The 24163-nt window shown below is 45.6% G+C and overlaps 2 protein-coding genes across 2 annotated transcripts in view; both read left to right on the forward strand.

Moving 5' to 3' along the window:
* Positions 1-4557, forward strand: part of HCRTR2 (hypocretin receptor 2) — a 42655-nt gene extending 38098 nt beyond the window's left edge. Inside the window, exons 6-7 of the mRNA XM_061626248.1 lie at positions 2404-2525; positions 4065-4557. Coding sequence (XP_061482232.1) covers positions 2404-2525; positions 4065-4312 — 370 coding nt within the window. The 3' untranslated portion in view covers positions 4313-4557. The remainder of the gene's footprint in view (positions 1-2403; positions 2526-4064) is intronic.
* An 11126-nt stretch (positions 4558-15683) lies between these two features.
* GFRAL (GDNF family receptor alpha like) overlaps positions 15684-24163 on the forward strand; it is a 29774-nt gene continuing 21294 nt past the window's right edge. Inside the window, exons 1-2 of the mRNA XM_061626062.1 lie at positions 15684-15705; positions 20171-20305. Of these exons, the coding sequence (XP_061482046.1) occupies positions 15684-15705; positions 20171-20305 (157 nt within the window). The remainder of the gene's footprint in view (positions 15706-20170; positions 20306-24163) is intronic.

A 24163-nucleotide genomic window follows, 5' to 3' on the forward strand; every position in this document is an offset into this window, starting at 1 on the left:
TGCGCGCATACCCAAAAAGAGTGCAGCCTCTACTGTGAGGGCAACAAAGTAGCAAGGAAGTATCAGGGCAATTCTTGTTCCCAAGTCAATCCCCTTACAGGGCTAGTTTCCAAACTGCGGCAAGGTTGGCCACGTGCCTGGACCCTAAGACCAGCAAAGACCTTAGTCCAACAGCACTACCATTCTTAGTTTGCACAAAGCATTCAAGGTCAGAGATGTATTCATTTATTCATCTAATTTCCTTCCCGCCCTTCCTCCCAGTAGGAGCCCAGTAGGAGAGATGAAGATTTCTCTGTTTGCATGTCCAGCCTCTTTCAGGTTCAAGGGACACACAGAGTTTGCTTTCTCAATTCAAGGTCCAGCACTGCTAGTTCAGTGATCGCATGCTGAAGTTGGAGAGATGTAAATGCATCTTTCTTAACAGATGGTGCTGATGAAAAAAGTTGAGCTGAGCAGAACTGATATATCTCAGAAAACTTTTTCTGGGTTTGTACTATGAATATTTCAAAGAATCATAGAACAGTAGAGTTGGAACGGGCTTATAAGGCCATCGAGTCCAACCCATAGCAAGCACTGTAGCTCAGTTGTAGTGCATCTGCTTTGCATGTAGGGAGCCCCAGGTTCAACCCCTGGCATCTCCAGGTAGGGGGGAGAATGTCCCCAGTCTGAAACGCTTAGCAGCCACTCCTAGTATGTGTAGATAATGCTGAGCCAGATGGACCTATGGTCTGTCTAGGTATAAAGCAGCTCCCAATTTTCCTATGCTACAATTTTTTTTTTTGTGCGGACAGCCATCTCTCCCCTGCCCCACCAAACACCCTGGAAGGGCACTAAGTCTGGGGCATTATGGAAGATGCAAAGCAGTGGCCAGACTACTGTTGTCACTTGCAGAGGCAGTGCATGCACACACATCCACGTACGTGCCTCCTCCCACATACACACTCCTTCAAAACAAAGGAAGAAGCTGTGCTACTGTCACTGCTAATGATGATCCCTATCCCCAAGGGCTCGTCCACATGGTGATTTAGTGTGTGTCTGGTGCTACTTGCATCCCTTTGTAATTTGCATGGTTCACATGATGTTGCAAGTAAGCAGAAGCTATAATGCAGTTTTCCCCTTTAAATCCGTATCAACCCAATCCAATTATAATGCAAAAAGGAAAGGAAAAACCATCTCAGCTTAGCTGCGCTCCTCCATGTAGGCACTTTGCATCAATGTGGTTTTTTTTTAGGCTCCATCTATTTATGCCCCACAGCTAGTATAGCACAGTGGGAGGAGAGCCTGGCTGGGAGTCCAGAGTCTGTGAGTTCAAATCCGCGCTCCTGTCTCCTGGGTGTCAAGGGCCAGCTAAAGATCACCCCCACAGTGAGTGGCTCAGGGGTTACGTGCCCTGCCACCTGTGCAGCCATGGGCAAGCTGTATAGTCCCAAGGAGCCCAGTTGCCCCCAGCTGGCAGTTGTGGACAAGGAAGGGGTTGGCTTGTGCAGCTGTGGCAAGCTGAGCAGGCCCTAGCCAGCTGGGGAGGACTAGCCTCAGAGGGAGGCAATGGTAAACCCCCTCTGAATACCGTTTACCATGAAATCCCTATTTATAGGGTCGCCATAAGTCGGGATCGACTTGAAGGCAGTCCATTTTCATCTATGCCCCATCACCCACTCCCTCTCTCTCTGCCACTGACAAAAGCTGCTGCAGCCGCTGCCTACTTTGCCTTTCACTCACTCCCCCCTCTAATCAGTTTCATATAGTTTCATGTCAATTGCACCCCAACACTCTCTGGGCTTCAGTGGGAGACACGTGCAATTGACAATGAAACTCACCAAAAAAACCCTCCCCTTTTCCATTAGCAATATCGATACCCCGGAGGGAGTAAACATGTAAAATTGGGGGTGGGGCCACAAGGGAACAGCAATACTAAACCTTTCAAAAGGAACACCTACTTGTGTGAAAGGAAAAAAGCAGATTGGAAGCTACCATTGATCAAGAAGTATGGACCTTGAAAAGCTATTGCGATGATAAAAGCAGCTTCTTTACTAAAAAGTTAGGCTCCCGTGAGGATAAGCCCCAAGAAATTGTTAGCTCTGTGCTGTGGTCTAGGCAGGGAAACTGTGTACACAGTTCCTCATCCAGCTAAGAATATGTCTGCTTATATATATATATATATATATATATGGTCCTTAGCTGGATCAATGCACATGATAAATGTTAACAGCCGCGTTAACACACATAGGATTTTGCCCATCACCATCATCATCATCATCACCATCATCATTGCATCTTTCTGGTATTCTGCATTTTGATCCATATGCTGTGTAGAAATCTTTAGAGATTATCTAAATGAAAGCTAATTTGAGATTTAATCAGATCCTTAATATATTCTATTTTCTTTCTCCTCTTTTTGTACAGGGTATTTGGGATGTTCAATAATGCTGATGACAGAGAAACGGTGTATGCCTGGTTTACATTCTCACACTGGCTTGTATATGCAAATAGTGCAGCCAACCCAATTATTTATAACTTTCTTAGTGGTAAGTTGTTGATCAGGTCTGTCTCCTCTGATCAGTGCAGAAAGCAATAGTTAATAGATTCAGAAAGAGCTCCTACAGCACATTTAATGTTCATTAAACTACTTTATGATATTTCACAAAGGAAGGTGACTATTATTCCCATTATACAAATAGAAGAGCTGGGGCCCAGAGAAAACAGGTTGCTCAAGCTCCCAGTAAGCTGATCCAGAATCTAAATGCACATTTCCTAGTATATTGTTTTTGTCATCATTAATTGTATTCTGTTTATTAGACAGATTTTATTTTCAGCCACGTGCAAAAAGTATCAGATAATATTTTATTTATTATTAAATTTATATCCCAGTAGGAGCTCTCCACATCTATATCCTTGCCCTAACCTAGACCCTAACTCTAACCCTCACCCTAAACCTAACCTGCAACCAAAAAAGAAACCTAACCCTAACCCTTACCTGAAACCTAACCGTAACCTCAACCCAGAACCTAACCCTAAACCTAGCCTAGAACCTAACCCTCAACTGAAACTGAAACCTAACCCTATCCCAGAACCTAAACCTTTTCTGGAATATAACTCTTACCCTAATCTGGAACCTGACCCACAACCTAAACTTAACCCAGATCCTAAACATAACCTGGAACCTAGCCCTAGCCTAGAACTTAACCTTAACCAGAATCCTAATCCTACCTGGAACTCTAACCCTAACCTAGAACATAATCCTAACCTAGAACCTAACCTAAACCTAATCCTAACCCACAGCCTAACCTAGTTCCTTAACAAAGACCCTAACCCTAACCCAGAACCTAACCTAAACCTGGAACCTAACCCTAACCGGAATCCTAACCCTATCCCCAAACCTAAACCTAACCCAGAACCTTGTCCTAATCCTAACATGGAATGTAACACTAACATGGAACTAAACTTAATCCAGAACTTAATCCTAACTTGTTCTTTATCTCTCATATGAGGCAGCTGAGGAATGGAAGAGGGAGACTTTGAGTACAGCAAGAAAAGAGGGACACTAAATGGCAGTTTTAAACAATGGCAGAGGTTTGAGAGAGTGAGCAGGTGTTCGAGTACAGTGAGAAGAGAGTTGGGAAAGGTTCTGGGGTGTAAACGTCTGTGTTGTACCCATCTCTGCTATTTCTCCTTGTTAAAACCCCCATGCCATGGCCGCTGCTGTTGTGCAACCTGCCTTCTCTTTTGCTCCCCTACCCCACCCTAACTTCATGCAAATTCAGGATTGTGATGCAGCACTACAAATCCTCCAGTGGGGGCTGCATGGTGACACTCTTGTGGGGTGTGTGTGTGTCTGTACACATGTTTCATGTATCCTGTACCTAGGGCACCCATTTAATCAAGGGGGGGAATAATAATATCACACACACACACACTTTTTAAAAGAGGTGTTATTACCTCTTCTGGATTTACCCAAATTGTATCAATGGCATTTTTAAAAACCCTTCATTTTGCACATACATTGATGGTTAAAAACTCAGTTCATTGCATAGTTTCTCATGCTTCTGGTGCTGTTTGATTGACAGGAAAATTCCGAGAAGAGTTCAAAGCAGCTTTCTCTTGCTACTGCTTTGGCATCAGCCACCACCATAGGGAATGGCTCCGAGGACGGACAAGCATGGAAAGTCGAAAATCCTTGACCACCCAGATCACTAATTCTGATCACTCTACAAAGCTATCAGAGCATGTCGCATTGGCCAATATAAGCACACTACCAACAAATGGCACTGGACCTGTTCAAAGCTGGGAGCGTCCTAGCTTCTGTGTAATTTAAGCTCTTTGTCTAAACCAATAGCCAGATCACTACAGACTGCAATGGAATGTCCGACAATGAACTTGCACAAAGTCAGCTTAACATACAATTTTATTTTCTAAAAGAAACCACAGCTTTGTTTAGAAGCTTAGGTGATTTTCATAGTATTTGCTTTTGGACTGTAAGATAACATTGTTTGGGAAACAAAAATGTTTTTAATACCTTCACTGATCTGATCTTCTCTGGATTTGCTTTCTCAATTAAAAAAAAAGGGGGTGTATCTAATGTTTAAACTGAAGTCTCAAAATATTGGCAGTAAGCCAAGTGGAAGCATAATGACATAACTACACATTGTGACCATTTTTGCCCCACCAAGTTGTTCTGCTTTCATTTCATAACATGTAGCAAAACTTAACTATATTATACAGCCACAAGAGTGGCTGTATACTATAGCCAGCGTGGATTTTCACATTCTGCAATTTTAAATTGAAAATACCCCCATGCCATTCTGAGGCTTCCCATAAGCTCATTTCAAAATAAAACCTTACCAAACTTACAGTCCTGGCCTCAGAAACGCTTGCATAACAACCCTCTCAATTTTCATGGCGATACACAAAACAGTCAGAGAGAATAGAGAGTTCAAAGTCTAAAAAGGGGGGGGGGAACCCAGACGCCTTTTGGACTTTTTTCTCTGGGAGTTCTCATAATCAGTTAAAATTCATTAAAAATCAGCCATGTTCACAGAGTACCTGTAATCCAATACTGACCTTGCCCCATACTCTGACCTTCATCTTCTGCAGTTTAAAAGTTAAAAAAATGCCTGGCTGATTTATAATTAATTTAATAAATTTTGCATTGAACTGAATGATAGTGTTGGGCATGCTCAGTAAGAACCAACTGTCAGTGTTCTAAAAGCCAGACTCACAGCTGCTTGTCTTGCCTAATCAGGGGGGCCACACCCACACCAAACTTTGATTTCATGTGAGACAGTCATGGTGTCCCCAAACAATCCTGGGAAGTGTAGTTTGTGAAGGGTGCTGAGAGGAGACTCCTATTCCACTGAGAGAGCTCCAGTGGCCAGACTGGTTTAACAGTCAGCCATTCTGATTGAAGGTCTGTGAGGGGAACAGGGCGTCTCCTAGCAACTCTCAGCACCCTTCACTAACTACACTTCCCAGGATTCTTTGAGAGAAGCCATGACTGTCCAAAGTGAAATAAAGGCCTAGTGTAGATGTGGCCAGGGACAGCTTTTGTTTAAATTTGGGTGGGAGGCTACATGTGCCTGCTGTAGAATAAAAAGGTGGGGAAAACGCTGAAAAGCAATGGTAGTGTTCACAATGTTTTCCTTTTGGAAAGGGGCTTCCCTTCTGCCCAGTGCCCACCCACCCAATCTCCCCCCTCTGCCTCCCCTCCTTGCCCCTCCCCCTGATCAGTGTTGGACTACAACTTGGGAGACCAGGGTTTGAAACCCCACACAGTCACGAAGCTCACTGGGTGGCCTTGGGCCAGTCACTGCCTCTCAGCCTCAGAGGAATGCAATGGTAAAACACCTCTGAATACCATTTACCATGAAAACCCTATTCAAAGGGTTGCCATAAGTCCAGTTGACTTGAAGGCAGTACATTTCCATTTTCAAACATAATTGCACAGAAATAAATCCCATTGAACTCAAAAAGTATGCAACTGATCAAATCCACCCTCCCTTCTCCTCCCTCCTATCCCCTCTCTCTTGCCCCTCCACTCCCCTTCCTTTGCACCTCCATCCCCATCCCCTTCCAATCCCCTCCTTCCCCTCCCCTTCCTCCCCATGGTCAGTTTTACCTATCTTAAGCATGGTCAGTTTTATCTGTCTTCCTCCTCCCCTGCCCACTCCAGCCCTCCCTCCCTCCCCCCAGTCAGTTTTACCTATCCTAAGCATGATTGCACGGGAGTAAATCCCACTGAACTCAATAAACTTGCAAATGATCAAACTGTCCTTTTCCTCCCCTCCCCCTTTTGCCTGCTCCCCTCCCCCTTCTCCCCTCTGCCCTTCCTCCCCTCCCTCCTCCTCCTCCTCCCCTCTCCATCCCCTGAGGTCACTTTCACCTATCCTAACCATGATTGCAGGGGAGTTAATCCCACTGAACTCAATAAGCATGCAAATGATCAATCCATTCACAGCAAAATTGCACAGGATCCCATTTCTTACCTCCCAAATTAAAAAGCAGAGAAATTCACTAATTGGCAAAAAAACTTGCAGTTTAAGAACGTACCTATAGCCCACAGATATTTCTATCAAACGTTAAAAAGCAGTAAATTGGGCAGCTATAGTGAATGCACCAGGGGAGCAGGAGACCTGACCTCCTTTCTGAGATATCGGACTGCCCTACAAAGTTGTCAAAATGCAAACACCATTTGGGTTGGTCTTTCCTAGTCGAATCCACTTCCTGTGCAGCTTGGAAGAATCTGGTAAGAATCTGAGCATATGGTGAGTGGTGGCAACACCTGCAATCAGCCCAAATAATAGAAAGAAGATATGTGCTGTGCTGATCTTCTTTTAGCAGGGAGGAAGCAACATCAGTAAGACAGTTGATCTAGTTCAGATGGTCACTTTAGATATGTCTGATTTACTTCGCAATTTTAATGAAGTTTCCTATAGGAAATCATTTTCTTTTGTTTCTATTTCTGTGAATATGTGAAGTACAGCAACACTTTGCAAAAATTGCATTTTGACCAGTTTGTAGGGCAGTACAATATCTCAGAGAGGAGGTCAGGTCTGCTGCTCCCCTGGTGCATTCACTATAGCTGCCCAATTTCCCTGCTTTTTAAGGTTTGATAGAAATATCTGTGGGCTATAGGTACGTTCTTAAACCTCAAGGTTTTTTGCCTATCAGTGAATACTAATATGGTCATTCTAATAGTAATAGTGAAGCCATTCATCAGTTGTGTATCCAAAATAGCATCACCTATATAGAAAAGGAAGAAATCTACAGGCTTAGGAAGTCGCCAAGATTTGCAGGATTACAAAACTATTTATGGGGGGAAACTCTGATGAGTGGAGGGAAAGAACCGTCTAGTTCAGTGAGGGCTGAGCATTCTCCATGGGATGGAATGCTGATTGTGGGGGGAGGAATGGAAAATGGGGGGGAATGCTGTATTCTGGAAAAGGGCATAGCAGGCTGGAATCCTGAACAGGAGCATTCCACACTGCAACATTTTGTTGCAAGTTCCCCTTCTTGTGACATAATGCATTTCCTCATCCCTCTTCCACATCACTAGCAGCCATTGGCAAACAGGAAGAGAAATGACTCTTTGATCTCAGGACATGCAGAGTATTATTTTTCAAACTGAGAAAGAGTGTGGAATCCAAGTAGGATACATTAACAAGTGTGCATATTTCATTGGAAGAGAGGCTTATAACAAAGTGAGGTTACATTTATGTCCCATTATATTTATTGTATGTTTATGTCCCACCTTTCTCTGTAATGGAACCAAAGGAGGGGTACATGTGGTTTCCAGGCGGTCACTCTTCCAGGCACTGACCAGACCTAGAATTGCTTAGCTCCAGCAAGGGGTTGTCTTCATATGTCTTCAAACCACACCCTGGGACCTTTCCATTACTTTCCTGTGCCTTGCTTTAAAAACAACACTAGAAGAATACTCTTGATACGTATCTTATGAATGATATCCAAAACACATGTTGTGTTTGGAATCTGTGAAATATCTATGCAGCTCCTTTTCAGAAGATCAAAATGAATCCATCACAATCTCATCCATAAGTGGCTGTGGCTGGACAACATCTCACAAGATCAAACATGCTTTCAGGTCACAGCACCAGGGCAGGAAGAGAGCTCACTTCGTGGCGATAGCTATGGGACCCAACACTATTCCCATCGGCTGACCCAACAGCTGCCTTTGACACTGCTGGGTCAGCACTCTTTCCTTTCTCATCTCCACTGTGCCATGCCTGTATCAGAGCTTGTAAGAATCCCTTTTGCTTTTGCTCATGATGTAGCAAACTAAACTAAAACAAACCCTTTCTCCTCCTTCTGTGTCATGCTATAGTTCTGCTATTCTTCCCCCATTAACCACCTAGGCCATCACCTATGTTCTTTGCCACATTCAGCATTGCACCCAAAGCCACCCTTCACCTCTTGCCACTGGAGACCAGGAGACTTCTTAAGGACACCATTTCCCAGCCACTCCATTTCCCACTACCCCAATCACATTTACCCAGAAGAGCTCCATGTAATAAGGCCAGCCAAAAAGACTTCACAGCTGCACAGCTGTTAAGGGTCTCAAACGGGAGCCCAGTTATGCCACTGGCACCCAGCTCTAGGAAGGCTGAAGTCTCAAGTCCAGGAGCCAGGCTTGAAATTCCTCCTTTGAACAGGTCAGCTTTCATATAAGAATCCCCTCCCCCAACTTCATATTCCTTATCCAGACTTGACCCCTGACCACATTCAAGGCATACCCACAAGATATTCTACAGGCATCTGACTTTACAAGTGGGTCTTGTGATGTTCCTGAAAATCTGCTGCCCACATGGCTTCACCCAGCTACTCCCTTTCCCCCCTCCCTCCCTCCCTCCCTCCCGTCCTCTTCATTTCTATAGTCCCAGCTTTAAGGCTGTAGCTCAATGGTAGAGCATCTGCTTTAAATTCAGAAGGTCCCAGGTTCAATCCTTTCCCTGGCATCTCCAGGTAGGTCTAGGAATGTCCCCTGTCTGAAACCCTGGAAAGCCACTGCCAGTCAGTGCAGACAATACTGAGCTAGATAGACCAATGGTCTGACTCTATATAAGGCAGTGTCAGGCCCAGGATGTGACTCAGGAACCAGACCAACGATTGTAGTTAATTCGTGTTTTATTAGGGTAATGTCCAAACAAAGACTGCGTTTTCTCATGAATCAATACAGGGATACAGGTCCTGCGGCATTGGGAGAAAGTTGACAGAGCAAGGGACTTCTTCCCGCCTGTTCTTTAAGAAGGGGCCAAACGGGCGCGCAATCTTTCGCTCCTCCTTAACTGCCCCTCAGGTACTGCCTGCCTTCCCCCCCTTCTCTCCTGTCTTTTCAGCTGTCTGCGTGTGCGCGGTGAGGGGGGAAGCATCACCCCCTCCTCTTCTGAAGTTTCCGATTCCAGGATGGGGGATAGGGGAGGGGCTGATGGTAAACTGCCTCCCCGCTTTTCGGCTGTGAGCAGCCCTCCCTCTTCCCCCTCTTGCTCTGAGCCTGAAAGAGGGGGAGGCGTGAGAATGTCCAGGGAGGGCTCAGGCTCCCCGTTGCTAAGCGACCTTATCACTGGCAGTTCCTCTGTTTCGTCTTCGCTCCAAAGGGGGGAAGTTCCTCCCCCTTCCCTCTGCCATCCATCCGAATACTCTTCTCCCAACTCTCCGGGATCCAGCTCCCCGGGATTGGGACCCCAGCTCTGCCTTCCGACACCATCCCCCCTCCCAGGCTGTGCCCCCCTCCCCTTGTCTGGCTTGGGACGGTGGGGAAAACGTTGATGGAAAAGTTTTACCAATTCTGCAGCATGCACATCAGCTGCATCTTCCCATGATCTGTCAGCCACCCCATAGCCTTTCCAGTGAATCAAGTACTGCAGCTTGTGTCGTCTGATCCTGGAATCTAAGATCTCCTCAACTTCAAACTCAAGCTGCTCATTTACCAGGAGTGGAGCTCCGGGAGGTTCCTCCGGCCGTAACTCACTGGGAGGGGCGGCTTTCGTTAAGAGGGATCGATGGAACACAGGATGTATTTTAAACGTGTCAGGCAGCTTCAGTCGGTACGCCACGGGATTGATTTGAGTTTCTATTTCGAAAGGACCCACCCTCTTGTCTTGTAATTTCTACATTTGCCCGGCATCTGGAGGAAGCGGGTGGACAGCCATACCTGGTCTCCCGGTTGAAGGGGGGGGGCCTCCTTCCTGTGCAGGCCAGCAACTCGCTTGTACTCCGTTTTGGCTTCGTATAACTGCTGTTTCAGTGTCTGTTGCGCCGCTTGCAATTCCTTAAGGAAGTTCTCAGCTGCCGGTACCAGCATTCCTTCTGAGCTGCTTGGAAAGACTTTAGGATGGAATCCATAATTAGCGAAGAACAGGGTTTGTTGAGTGCTGGAGTGCAGAGAATTGTTGTAGGCGAACTCTGCAAAATGCAAATATGATACCCAGTCAGTCTGTTGATAGGACACATAACTTCGTAAATATCTTTCCAAAACGGCGTTCAAGCGTTCCATCTGCCCATCTGTCTGGGGGTGATGGGCGGAGGAGAGTTTTAATTCCGTCTGCAACTGTTTCCACATTGCTCTCCAAAATTTGGCTGTGAACTGAGTTCCTCGATCTGAGACTACGCTGTTTGGCAATCCATGCAGCCGGTAGACTTCTTTTATGAATAACTTGGCCGTTTCTTTAGCCTCTAAGGCCCCTGCACAAGGAAGAAAGTGTGCCATTTTGGTAAGTAGATCCACCACTACTAAGATGGCTGTCATTCCTTGGGACTTGGGTAGATCAGTTATAAAATCCATGGAGAGGTCCTTCCAGGGTTCGTGTGGGACAGGCAATGGTTGTAACAGTCCTGCTGGTGTCCCTGTTTGTGTTTTTGTCCGCAGACAGACAGAGCAGGACTTTACATAACTCTCAATATCCCGACGCATTTTAGGCCACCAGAAGTCCTTGGCCACGTTCTGAATGGTCTTGTAAATCCCAAAGTGTCCCGCTGTGATGGAATCATGACACTGGCGTAGGATTCTGAGCCTTAATTCCCCTTCTGGCACATATCTGGCGGTTTTGAACCATAACAGTCCATTTCTCCAGTGAAAGGTTACTTCTGAGTCTTGACCTTGTCCCGTCTCCTGCTGATATTTTAGCATGTCTGCATCTTCTTGTTGTGCCTTTTTGAGTTCCTCTTCCCATGAAGGCTGGCATACTCCCAACGTTAATTTATCTGGCGGGATTACGTACTGAGGCTGGTCCTCGGATTCACTTTCTTTGTATTGTGGCTGTCTGGATAAGGCATCCGCTCTCTGGTTTTTGGCTTGGGCATGGTAAGTAATCTGGAAGTTAAACCTAGTGAAGAACTGGGACCATCTTATCTGTCTCTGGTTCAGCTTTCTGGCTGTTTGGAGGCTTTCAAGATTCTTGTGGTCGGAGCGCACTTCAATTCGATGAGAGGTCCCCTCTAGGTATTGTCTCCAGTTTTCAAAAGAGTCCTTGATGGCCAGCAGCTCCTTCTCCCAAACTGTGTAGTTCTTCTCTGCAGGCTTTAACTTCCGAGAGAAGTACGCACAGGGGTGCAGCTCCTTCCCTTCTTGGTCTAATTGTGGCAGGACCCCCCCGATGGCAAAATCTGAAGCATCTGCTTCCACTACAAAAGGGCGGTTCGGATCAGCAAAGCGCAGAATGGGCTCAGTAGCAAACCTTCTCTTCAGCTCCTCAAAGGCCTCGGTGGCGTTCTCTGTCCATTGAAACTTCTTCTTCCCCCTTAAACAGTCAGTCAGAGGAGCTGTTAATTTGGAAAACCCTGGAATGAACTTTCTGTAATAATTGGCAAACCCCAAAAACCGTTGTACATCCTTTTTGGTGACAGGTTGGCCCCAGTCCAATATGCAGCTTACTTTCCCTGGGTCCATCTCCACGCCTTCCGCTGAGATTCGATATCCAAGGAAGTCTAGAGACTTGAGGTCAAATCCACATTTCTCTAATTTAGCATACAGGTGATTTTCTCTCAGTCTCTTCAACACCGTCTTCACATGCTGGTCATGGTCTTCCTGGTTCTTTGAGAACACCAGGATATCATCTAAGTAACAGATTACATACGTGTCCAACAAGTCTCTAAACACGTCGTTCATGAATTTTTGAAAAATTCCTGGACTTCCACAAAGCCCGAACGGCATGATCAGGTATTCATACTGTCTGTAAGCGGTCAAGAATCCTGTTTTCCATTCATCTCCCTCCTTCATTCTGATCAGATTGTACGCTCCTCTCAAATCCAACTTCGTGAAGATTTTTGCAGAGCGCAGTCGGTCCAGCAACTCTGAGATCAGGGGCAGCGGGTAGCTGTTGGGGATGGTGATCTGGTTCAATGCGCGATAGTCGTTACAGGGTCTGAGTTCCCCCCCTTCTTTTTCACAAACAATAGTGGCGCTCCAGCAGGGGATTGTGAGGGGCGTATGAATCCTCGCCTCAGGTTTTTATCCAGGAATTCCTTCAGGACCTCCCTCTCATTCTCTGTGAGAGAGTAGATTCTCCCTGATGGGATGCTGGCTCCTGGCACTAGATCAATTGCACAGTCGTAAGGGCGGTGGGGGGGTAAAGTCTCTGCCTCTTTTTCATCAAACACATCTTTGAATTCTTCATACTTTGGCGGCAGGGTCACTTGCTCGATCTCTTGCACTGCCCCCGCTAAGGTGTTCTTGATTCCTTCAGGTTGACAGTTCTCCTGGCAATACTGTGAGGTGAACCACACCACCGCCTCCTTCCAACTTATTTTGGGTTCATGCTTTGCTAGCCAGGGCATTCCCAGAATCACCTCAAAGTTCAAGAGATCTGACACGTATAGCGAAATGAACTCTTCGTGCCCAGGGATTTGAAGTTTCACTTCCTCCGTGGCTTGTGTCACCCCTCCTGACTTCAGGGGTCTCCCATCGATAGTCTCCACAGCTAGGGGAGCGTCCAGTTTCCACCGGGAAATTCCATGACGCTTGACTAACTTTGCATCAATAAAATTTGTGGAGGCTCCACTGTCAATTAAGGCAGTGGAATTAAACACCACTCCTCTGGAAGTTGTAATCCAAATAGGCAAGACCAACACCCCCTTTGAGGGAGGTTGGATCGTTGGGGGGCCTTTATACAATGCTGCCCCCAGTCCACCGGCCTGCACGTGGACTGAGTGTTCTAGTTTCCCGACGGCTCGGCTTTCCCCCCTTTCAGTCCACAGTCTCTGGCCACATGGCCCGGCTTTGAACAATAAAAGCATAAACGTTCCCGGCGTTGTCTTTCCTTTTCTTCTTCCGACAGTCTTGGCCTAGCCCCTCCCTGTCCCTCAGTTGCATTACCTGCCATCCCTGTAGTGGGAAGCGTCTTGTTGCGGGATGCCGAGGCTGAGTATCTCGGGACCTCCTGCTTCCTTTCCAGGCGCCTTCCTTCCATCCGGTGATCTATCTGTAGGCATAGCCGGATGAGCCCTGGTAGGTCAGCGGGGGGGAGGTCCTGGCCAACTCATCCAGGATTTCAGCATTTAATCCACTCCGGTACATAAACATCAGGGCGGCGTCATTGTAACCAGTTTCCTGGGACAGAATTTTAAAAGCGTTAGTGTACTCGGAAACAGTCCCTTTAGCTTGCTTCAGAGCACCTAGTTGCCGCGCTACTGTTTCAGCCCTTTGCGGGTCTTGAAACATCTCGGTCATCTCCTGTATAAATCCTCTGTATCTTCCTAAGACAGTATCCTTTCTCGCGAGATACGGAGTCACCCATTTTGCAGCTTCTCCCTCCAGGAGGCTAATCACGAAAGCTACTTTAGCCCCATCGTCTGGAAATTCCATGTGCCTGACATCCAGATATAACTCACATTGAGCCACGAAGGTTGCCAACTGATCACTTTGTCCCGCGTATTTTGGGGGCAATCCAATGGGAACCTTTACTACGGCAGCTGGAGGGGCTGTTCGCATCTGGTCTATCGTGGCCTTCAAGGTTTGATTATCCGTCTTCAGCACCTTGACTGCTGCTAGCAGGGCTTGAACATCCGTCTGCAAATCAGCTACCTTAGTCCTCAGGAGTTCCACTTCTTCCGTCTCAGAAGTGGGGTTCGTCCCCCCCGCTGCTCCCTTTAACATCTTGTCCCAGTCAAGTGAAGAGAGCGTTGAGGGTGATTTAGGTGGCTCTGTCAAGCTGTCAGGCCCAGGATGTGACTCAGGAACCAGACCAACGATTGTAGTTAATTTGTGTTTTATTAGGGTAATGTCCAAACAAAGACTGCGTTTTCTCATGAATCAGTACAGGGATACAGGTCCTGCGGCATTGGGAGAAAGTTGACAGAGCAAGGGACTTCTTCCCGCCTGTTCTTTAAGAAGGGGCCAAACGGGCGCGCAATCTTTCGCTCCTCCTTAACTGCCCCTCAGGTACTGCCCGCCTTCCCCCCCTTCTCTCCTGTCTTTTCAGCTGTCTGCGTGTGCGCGGTGAGGGGGGAAGCATCACCCCCTCCTCTTCTGAAGTTTCCGATTCCAGGATGGGGGATAGGGGAGGGGCTGATGGTAAACTGCCTCCCCGCTTTTTGGCTGTGAGCAGCCCTCCCTCTTCCCCCTCTTGCTCTGAGCCTGAAAGAGGGGGAGGCGTGAGAATGTCCAGGGAGGGCTCAGGCTCCCCGTTGCTAAGCGACCTTATCACTGGCAGTTCCTCTGTTTCATCTTCGCTCCAAAGGGGGGAAGTTCCTCCCCCTTCCCTCTGCCATCCATCTGAATACTCTTCTCCCAACTCTCCGGGATCCAGCTCCCCGGGATTGGGACCCCAGCTCTGCCTTCCGACAGGCAGCTTCACATGTCTCTCTGCTCCCTATCTCCCCCAGCCTGCACCTTTCACTTCTCCTGAACTCACCTCTTCTCCCCCCTTTCCTCCAGAGGCTGGCTCCTTCTCCACAGCTTCAGAAATATGGACATTTCTCCATCTCATATTTCCTATCACTGTAAGCCCATCTTTCCCAAGACAAGCCTCCCAGTTTAGTGCTACCCAGGCAGCTAGCAGGTGGACTCCTCTCCCAACATTGCCAGGATTTCCTTAGGACACCAGAGTACTAGATACTGCAGGAGCACCCAAGATTTAAAGCTCTTTAGAAGGTACCCTTGGCCTTTTGAAAAGAGCAGCCTCGGGGTTGCCTGCTCTCACCTGGAAGAATATTAGATTCTCCTTTAGCTTCGAAAGAGTGGGGAACCCACACTTTCCGTTGCATGGCTCTGTAATGGTTTCTTCAGGAGGATAAAAAGTAAAGAGTTTATAATTAAACTTGGTATCAAGACTGAATTGGAGCGGAATGATCTCTTGACCAGGCACTGGCTAAATAGACTAGAAGTCATGTGGACTGACAGACAGTAGCACACGCGATCAGCGATTGCCAGGGCAGCTTTTACTATTTCCGGAAAGCTGCAACAGGTGTGAAATGGAGGGTTGGCTTTATTAGCTCTCTGGGATACGTATAGCAAGGGGCGTGTGTGTGTGTGTGTGTGGCTGAAGTCTCACCAGAGCTGGCTCACTCTTTCAGTGCCAACGTAGACCAATCGCAGGCAGTTGCTGCAAGCAGAGCGCTGTCCAGCGCTGCGTGGTGCTGAAATTACTCGGAGTTTTTGAAGAGAGGTTTTAGAGAGCATAAGGTGTCATCCTGCAGCTTACAGTGCTCAGTGTCAACATCTTGAACAGCCTCACAGGATGAACACTATTCTGCTGATGGGTAAGTTCGCCAGAGTTCTGCCTTGTGAAGCCCGATCCTATACATGCTTACTCTGGCATAAGTCCTACTATGTTTACTGAAGCTGGCTGTGTATTTAGGACTGCAGTCTGGGTTGCCTGTGGCAGAGTACATTTGGCAGCATCAGAGTGCATCTGCCCCTTGTCTCTTACACTAAGATTCCTCCCTTTTGTATGTAGGGTAAAGGATAGACTTTGTACTCACATGTTTGCTCTAAGTTAAACTTTCTTTTCCTCCTTCCCCTCTCCTTTCTTGTTCAAACATCATAAATTTGATGAAATGGCAGCTGTTCTGCTTGTTTTGAAATTTTTCCTTTTTAGCCTTTGTGACTGTCAGGGGGAAAATCTATTAAAAATATATATGATGTGCTAATTTAGAGCTACAGCTGTAGACATATGATGCTCATAGGTGACTATAACCCTGTACTTCTCTTATACATTCTCTGTCTCAGATTCTGAGTCAGCAATAGATGGCAACAATATGCATGATATCTCTTTGTGTGCTTAGATGCAGAACTGGGTAATGTGTACAAGAATAAAATGCAACTTCAATCCCACAATATATATGGACATGCAAGCAATATATGGATAAAATTACTAAAATAAAATAATGTATAATCTCATCACCTTGGTCACCCTGATGGATGACCTTTATCAGGAGAAGGACGGGGGAGTGTGACCCTGTTACTATTACTTGATCTCTCAGTGGCTTTTTACAGTGGTTCCAATCCTATCTTCAAGGTCGTTTACAGAGAATAGCATTGGGTGATTGTCTTTCAGCCCCCTGGCAGTTGTGTTGTGTGGTGCTGTAGGGTACCATCTTGTCCCCCATGCTGTTTAACATCTATATGAAGCCCTTGGGAGCAGTCATCAGGAGATTTGGGGTGAGGTGTCAGCAGTATGCTGATGATACCCAGCTCTATTTCTCTGTAACATCTGAATCAGGAGAGGCCATGCAAGCCCTGGACCACTGCCTGGAGTCGGTGGTGGGCTGGATGAGGGCCAACAAACTGAGTCTGAATCCTAGCAAGATGAAGGCGCTGTGGGTTGGTGGTTCCCGAGTTCAGATAATTGGTCAGTTGCCTTCTTTGGATGGGGTTGTACTCCCTCTGAAAGAGCAGGTTCGTAGTCTGGGGGTGCTCCTGGATCCATCTTTGTCGCTAGAGGCCCAAGTGACCTCAGTGGCTAGGAGTGCCTTTTACCAGCTTTGGCTGGTAAGACAGCTGCGGCTGTTTCTGGACTGGGATAGCCTGACTACTGTTGTCCACGCACTGGTAACCTCTAGACTTGATTACTGTAATGTGCTCTATGTGGGGCTGCCCTTGAGGTTGGTCCAGAAGCTGCAGCTGGTGCAAAATGCAGCAGTGAGACTGCTCACTGGGGCAGAGTATCGCCAAAATGTCATTCCGCTGCTGAAAGAATTGCACTGGCTGCCCATTTGTTACCGGGCCAAGTTCAAGGTTCTAGTTTTGGTGTAAAATGTAAATGTACTGCCTTCAAGTCGATTCCAACTTATGGCGACCCTATGAATAGAATTTTTATGAGGCTGAGAGGCAGTGACTGGCCCAAGGTCACCCAGTGAGCTTCATGGCTATGTGGGGATTCGAACCCTGGTCTCATAGCTTGGGACCAGGATACCTGAAAGACCGTCTTATACCCAGTTAATCACTGTGCTGTGCAGGTGAGGGCCTCCTGCAGACACCATCTTATCAGGAGGTCTGTTCTGCACAACATAGGAAGCAGACCTTTAGTGTATGTACATCATGGGACTGATCTGATCTGATCACAAGGAAAGGCTATAGTGAGGAGGGCTGTTTCCTCCTCCCTCTACACTGTTCTATGCATGAATAATTTTGTTCAGTAGATTCATATAGGCAGACTTTACCACCATTTAAAATGACTTTTGCATTTACTAAGAAAATGTAGTGAAAGTGGGCTGACTGAAGAGACTCCAGCAACTGAAAAACCACATCGCCACCATATGGCTGCCCATTCTCCATGATCCTACTGCAGATTGGATCCCCATTTAGACATTCGCTTCTATCTCAACAACAAACATATTGTGTGTTGGGATGCAAAACTGTTTGGCTGACTCAGCCCATTCTGTTCTATCTCTTTAACAATGTTTTGTGTGCGTGTGCGCCCAGGGTTACGGATACTCTGGGGAGCATGGCTAATCCTTTGAATGCTCATGACTGTTGGTGCTTCATGAGTCATGTGGTTTTCTTGTTCCTAGAGGTAATGTGTGATTGGAACATTCTTCATGTCTTCCTGGCATGGCTGGAAAAGAACAAGGTGTTGATGAGCAGGTGCCAGGTTCACACTAAAATGCCATCTCTAGGGTGATACTTTTTATTTTTAGTTTCACCAGAGATGACATCTAGCCAATGCATTTAGGCTAGAGTGCTGAACCACTCCAGTCTATAAATAGTAGCATGGCAGATCAACCTAACACGAATATTGATATGGAAGGAAACTTATCAAGTAGACATGAAAGTGGGAGGTTTTGTTTAAATAAACACATACTTGTTTGCTGAGTAAAAAGCCTAAGTGCATGTAAAGCTACAAGAAAAGTCATTGTTACTACTACACAATTTTAGAGGAGGAAGTTTAATAAGCAAATGTTAGCAAAATCAGTTTATGGGGAAAGAAGAATAGTTCAACCCAATATGTGCCTACTCCAAAGTAAGTCCCATTGAGTTCAATGGAACTTACTCACAGGAAAGTAGTTATAGCATCGCAGCCTTAGTGTAGATCTGCTTTCCCCAACCTGGTGCCCTCCAGATATTTTAAACAACGTCCATCAGACCCAACCAGCATGGTCAGTTGTCAGGGATGATGGGAGCTATAGTCCAACAACATCTAGAGGACACCAGATTGGGGAATGCTGGTGCTGATCTCAGTAGCTGGAACTGTGATTTGATGCAAAGCTTACATTCATTATCCCAGGCTCAAGATGCGAAACGTCTATATGTTGCTCGCCAAATCACTGTCATAGGCTTAGAAATGCACAGATCAAGTGAACAGCCAGGATGTTCACTGCTTGTGCTTTAACTTTGATTGGCAGTGTTTATGGAAGTGTCAAGCCACCTTCTAGAGAAGTTTTATCTTTATTTATTTGAAACAGTTTTGCCGCACTCTTCAGCCAAAAAAAAAGAGGCTGTCAGAGTGTCTTACAAAGATCAATAACACAGCAGTCCCTGACCCCCCCCCCCCGGCAATCTGATGCATCAGGAATAAAATCTAAAGGAGAAGGAAAAGAAGTGAAAAAGTAAACTCAGGCACTAGTAAATTCTTGTAATGACCAGTGGAAATGGTATGAGTTTGAATAGGGGGGAGCCCAGAGTTGCTGGTGTCTTGGCTGAGCCAGTGGATGACCTGGCAGGGGCATCACTGCTGCTTATTGGGGAAGGGTGAGGTGAAAGCAAAGTTGGGACTGTGCAGGTGCACTAGTGAAGCCAGTGGAAGTGACGCCTCCACTGGGAGGCTATTCCTGCAGCTCTTCCTCACAGGATTAAGCCACTCCTGCCTGATGTTGATGATGATGACGACCCTCCCTTCACCAGCAGGTCCCAAGGCAGGTTAAAACAGTTTAACATTCAATATTAGAAACAATTGAAACAAATTCCAGTCACAGGAATAGGGTAGGCACTGGGTGGGTATCTGCTGCAGCCTGATGGAATGGTAAGGAGGATCACAGCTGAGAGAGAGGTAAAGCCTGATGGAATTGGCTTCTCAGCTTCCTTTTTCTCCCCCTGCTGTAACTCAATGGACTGGCCCACCATCCAGCCCAGAGGCAGTCATGCCTCACTGTCTGTAGTGAGACTTTTGAGCATGTCTGTCTGCGCAGTGGATTACATCTGCTTCATCTGTCCAAGCACTAAAGTTTTACTGGTCTTAATAACATCAGAATTTTACATATAACTAGGCTTAAGGGGGGGAGGCATGAATTAGAGGCAGGTTTGAGCCCTGATGAGCTTCATTTTAGAACCTGCGCTTTAAGCAAAGTTAGTTTGGATGTATAAAAATAACACATCAAAACAAAACCCTGCACACACACACACACACACACACACACACACACACACACACACACACACACAAATGCACCATATCATTGTAAAAGTGATGAAATGAAAATTTTGGTCTAGAACCTTTCTTTGAAGTTGGGAGCCTGAGACTGAATCAAGGGCAAAGGAATTTGACTGGAATGAAGAGCAGAGCAGGGAACCTCTTGCCAAAAATGAAAGAGAAGAGAGCTTAGTCCGCATAGATAAAAGAAACCCATTGTGTCCTGATCCCTAGTCCATTTCAGTCGGGGCATTTGGAATTCAGCAGGGCTGACCTGATTGAATTTAAAATAAATGTGTCCCATTTCCCCTTCCATGCTCACTACAATAAATTATTCGGTGGGAATACAAACTAGCCAATACTTGTCTGTTTTGCAGTGCTGGGGCTACATTCTGTGCATATGTCTGCTTTCCAGACCTCCAAGTGCCAAGAGCTGAGAGACAGATGTACAGCTGCAGAGTATGGTTGCAGAAGTGTCTGGAATTTACTTGAAGAAGTTTGTTGCATTTCAGGTAACTGTGGAGAAGCCATAGACTGTTCTATGTTTGCAGAGACACATCATTGCATGTCCAACCCACGTCTGTTGAACTGAACATTGAATTGAATTTTACAAGGGAATTTTTCATTTCACCTTTCCCCCGAGGGTTCAGAGCATGCTGCGCTCCTATGCAAGTGGGTATTCCCATTCACTTCAATGGAGGGGAACATTCTATGCAAATATCCCCTTCCATGCCTAGTTCCATTTTCATTGCAATGAATAGGAAAGGTCTCACAGACGGAGAGAAGCATGGGCATGCCAGAATTTCTGACTGCAGGTTGGATGTTAGATTCTGCTTACATACTAGTGGTATACATACATACTTGCACACATACTAGTGGTACATTGAGGCAGTAGCTTAAATGCAGCTACTAGGGAGGAAACCCCATTGAACACTGGCTAATTCTGATAATTGTATACCTGTAAGAACCAAGGCATTTAAAATGCAAGGAGTAAGTGGAGTGGGTACTATGGAGAAAAAGGGGTAGGAAAGGCAGAGATCCTGGATTGGCATAGGAAGCTGTCTTCTATAGTGTCACATTATTTGTACATCTAGCTCAGTATAGTCTATGCCAGCTGGCAGAGTCTCATGCAGAGGCCTTTCCTGTCACCTGCTCCCTGGTCCATTTTTTAACTGGACATGCCAGGAACTGAACCTGGGGCTCATCAGCTTTGCTCTGCAGTGTGCTTAGTGATTTTTAAAAATTGGCAGGGGGGAGGGCAAAGAGCCTCATTAATAACACGGGAGGTGTCTTTGCTTCCTGGTACCTCCACGTGCAACCCTTGGGAAATCAGCACTATATGTCATGCTGGGATATTTGAAGGATATTGTGGAAGCTATTATTATTATTATTATTAATAATAATAATAATAATAATAATATATTATTAGAATTAGAATTAGAAAATTAGAATATATTACCTGCCCTTCATCCAAAGGTTCCAATTTAGTTGGAAATAGTGGTGAATCTGTTGACTGCAGCAAACATTTATCTTTCTAGTAAATGAACCTTTTTGGGATGATTTTACTGAATATTATAAAAAAGGTAAAGGTGTCCCCGCACTTGTAGCGTGAGTTGTTTCCGACTCTTAGGGTGACGTCTTGCAACATTTACTGGGCAGACCGTATATATGGGGTGGGATTGCCAGTTCCTTCCCTGGCCTTTCTTTACCCCCCAGCATATGCCGGGTACTCATTTTACCGACCACGGATGGATGGAAGGCCGAGTGGACCTCGACCCCTTTTACCGGAGATTCGACTTCCTCCTTCCGTTGGAATCGAACTCAGGCCGTGAGCAGAACTTTCGGCTGCGTTACCGCCGCTTACCACTCTGCACCACAGGGACCATATACTGAATATTATAAAGAACTATAACGAAGACAACATTTGCTACACTCATTCCACTTCTCCAATCATGGAGAAGTTCCAGAGACACAGAACTTACCATAGTGGCGGCTTCTTGGTGTTTGCAGTATTTGCATTTATAAATATACAGGTTGCGCATAGGTGGAGGAATGGCTTAAAAGACTCCAAAGGTAGTCAAAGGCCTCAGCTCCTTCATCAAATGCCCAGAGAGACAGCTAGCACTCTAATAGGCTTACAGAGCCTGAACTCAGCTCTCTGGCTCTTTCTATGTGTCTAACTCAAACGTGCAGTCTCTTTTCACACAGAGACAAATAAGTACAACATCCTTAACTGGGAAAGGAAAAGATATTCCTTTTGTCCCCTTTTAGATATTTCCTAGCCATTAGATAGATAGATAGATAGATAGATAGATAGATAGATAGATAGATAGATAGATAGATAGATAGATAGATAGATAGATAGATAGATAGATAGATAGATAGATAGATAGATAGATAGATAGATATAAGGGGGATGGTTCAACAATTTGCATTCTTGGAAAAACATCACTGCGCTATTAGCACTCTTGTCAAGTCTAAAGTTCTGGTCAGAGCAAAGGCTAGGGGAATAGTCTTTAGATTCTTCCAGACGTATTTTTTGGGGGGGGGGTATTCTGTAAAGTGTCATTGATGCAGTAATAGTGCATTAATGATGGATTTATATTGGCCCATTTACACATCATTCCACTTTATTAGTTGCTTCCCCAGTGTTGCCACATCATTGCCATCTAGAGGAGCACTCATGTGCTATAGCACAATGCAAGCAGGACACTCTTCCCCCTTCCAGCATTTGTGATATGAAAAGTTACAGGATTTTAGCAGGAAACTGCAGAATATGCATCTGTTGCAAATGAAGCAGTATAACAACCCCAAACCTGTGGCAGGCACAAATAGTATTGAAAGCATGATTGCGTACAACTGCCCCAATAACATAAATAGTATTGAATACTCAATAAATGGTTTATCTGCAGGGGCCCTTTGTTTGCAATGGTTTGGAACGAAAAGGTTCATAATAGAGTGAGATCATACATAAATACTTTCTCATAAAATAAAAGCATATTGAAGTGTTGTTAGCATTAGGGTCTGTGGCTCTGATCCCATGGGCTGCTCCTTATATTCACCAGCACTCCTGAGACCTTATCTTTCTCCATCCCCACCCCAGATGTACCCCCGATGTTCTTCTGGACATTTTGCTAACACTGGCTGACAACGGTATATAACCAGTTTGAAGTTAATACAAACAATACAAGATCCCCAAAGAAGTAATATGTACATATCTTAAATCACAGGGGGAAATCTAGTACTTTTCATTCAAGTGAATCTCTGTTACTAACAATTCATTTGCTCAGCAATAGAAGGGAACTATTATAAAAAAATCCGACTCCAGCATAAATTTCTGGTATTTTAACTGAGCAGCTGAACCAACAGAATGAATCAACCTCATGAAACTCATAAAAGAAATGAACGCCACTTTAGCACATGTCCTAACCATGCCCAGAGTATATTAAAGTCTTGTGATTTTGTTAACTGAATTCTGAGTACCTTCAGATCTTTCTCCTAGCTGCCAGGGTGTCAACACAAGACTAAAAGGAAGACATCTTTTGCCACTTTTCTTTCAAGCAAGTCTCTTTCAGAAAGAAAATGTTGTCTTCTCTTGACGAGCAAGTACATTTTGCACATTTTGCATCCTTTCCAGAGGCAGCCAATATCCCACATGACAGCTGATGCAATGAAAAACAGCATATATCAGGGTAGCTCTCATCACTCAACTCTTTTGAGGGACTGAGTTCATGAGTTTCTCCTCAACGTTCACATAGTAACATTGTCTTGAAAAACATGGGAGTAAAAAAATAATAAACCGCCTTTACTAGCAGAATGTTAGTGCAACATCTTGTTTAATGCTTCCAAGATACAGACATTTATTGATGATTGGCAACAGTTGAGAAAATACTTATCCTCGAAAGCATGTTTGACTGATCATCTATAGAAGAGGTGGGGAACTTCAGACCCAGGGGGCCAAATGTGCCCCTCCAAGCCTTTCTATTTGGCCTTTGGGGTGCTCTCTAAGTCACACCCCCTCCGAGAGGCCATGTCTTTCTTGAGTACTGTTGCCTAGCTGGAATACAGTATGTCCTTGAGCAGTGATCATGTCTTTTGCTTGCCTGAAAGGATGGAGGGGTGTGTATGTTTGCATAAACGTCTCTGCCTTTTGTATGGTTGGAATGTAACCTACTATGCAATGTAACCTCCTAGAAGGTTGCCCACAAGGGAATGTGGCCCCCAGGCTGAAGAAAAGGTTCTCTACCGCTGATCTAGAGGAAGAGCACAATATATATGATTCAGCTCTCCAGTCCAGTAGACAGGGCTGAGTACGTGGAGCCCTTTCTTAAAAGCTACATCCAAAGAACTGGCGGTTCCAGAAGACAGAG

This window comes from Rhineura floridana, chromosome 4, assembly GCF_030035675.1.
Source record: "Rhineura floridana isolate rRhiFlo1 chromosome 4, rRhiFlo1.hap2, whole genome shotgun sequence".
NCBI lineage: Eukaryota > Metazoa > Chordata > Lepidosauria > Squamata > Rhineuridae > Rhineura > Rhineura floridana.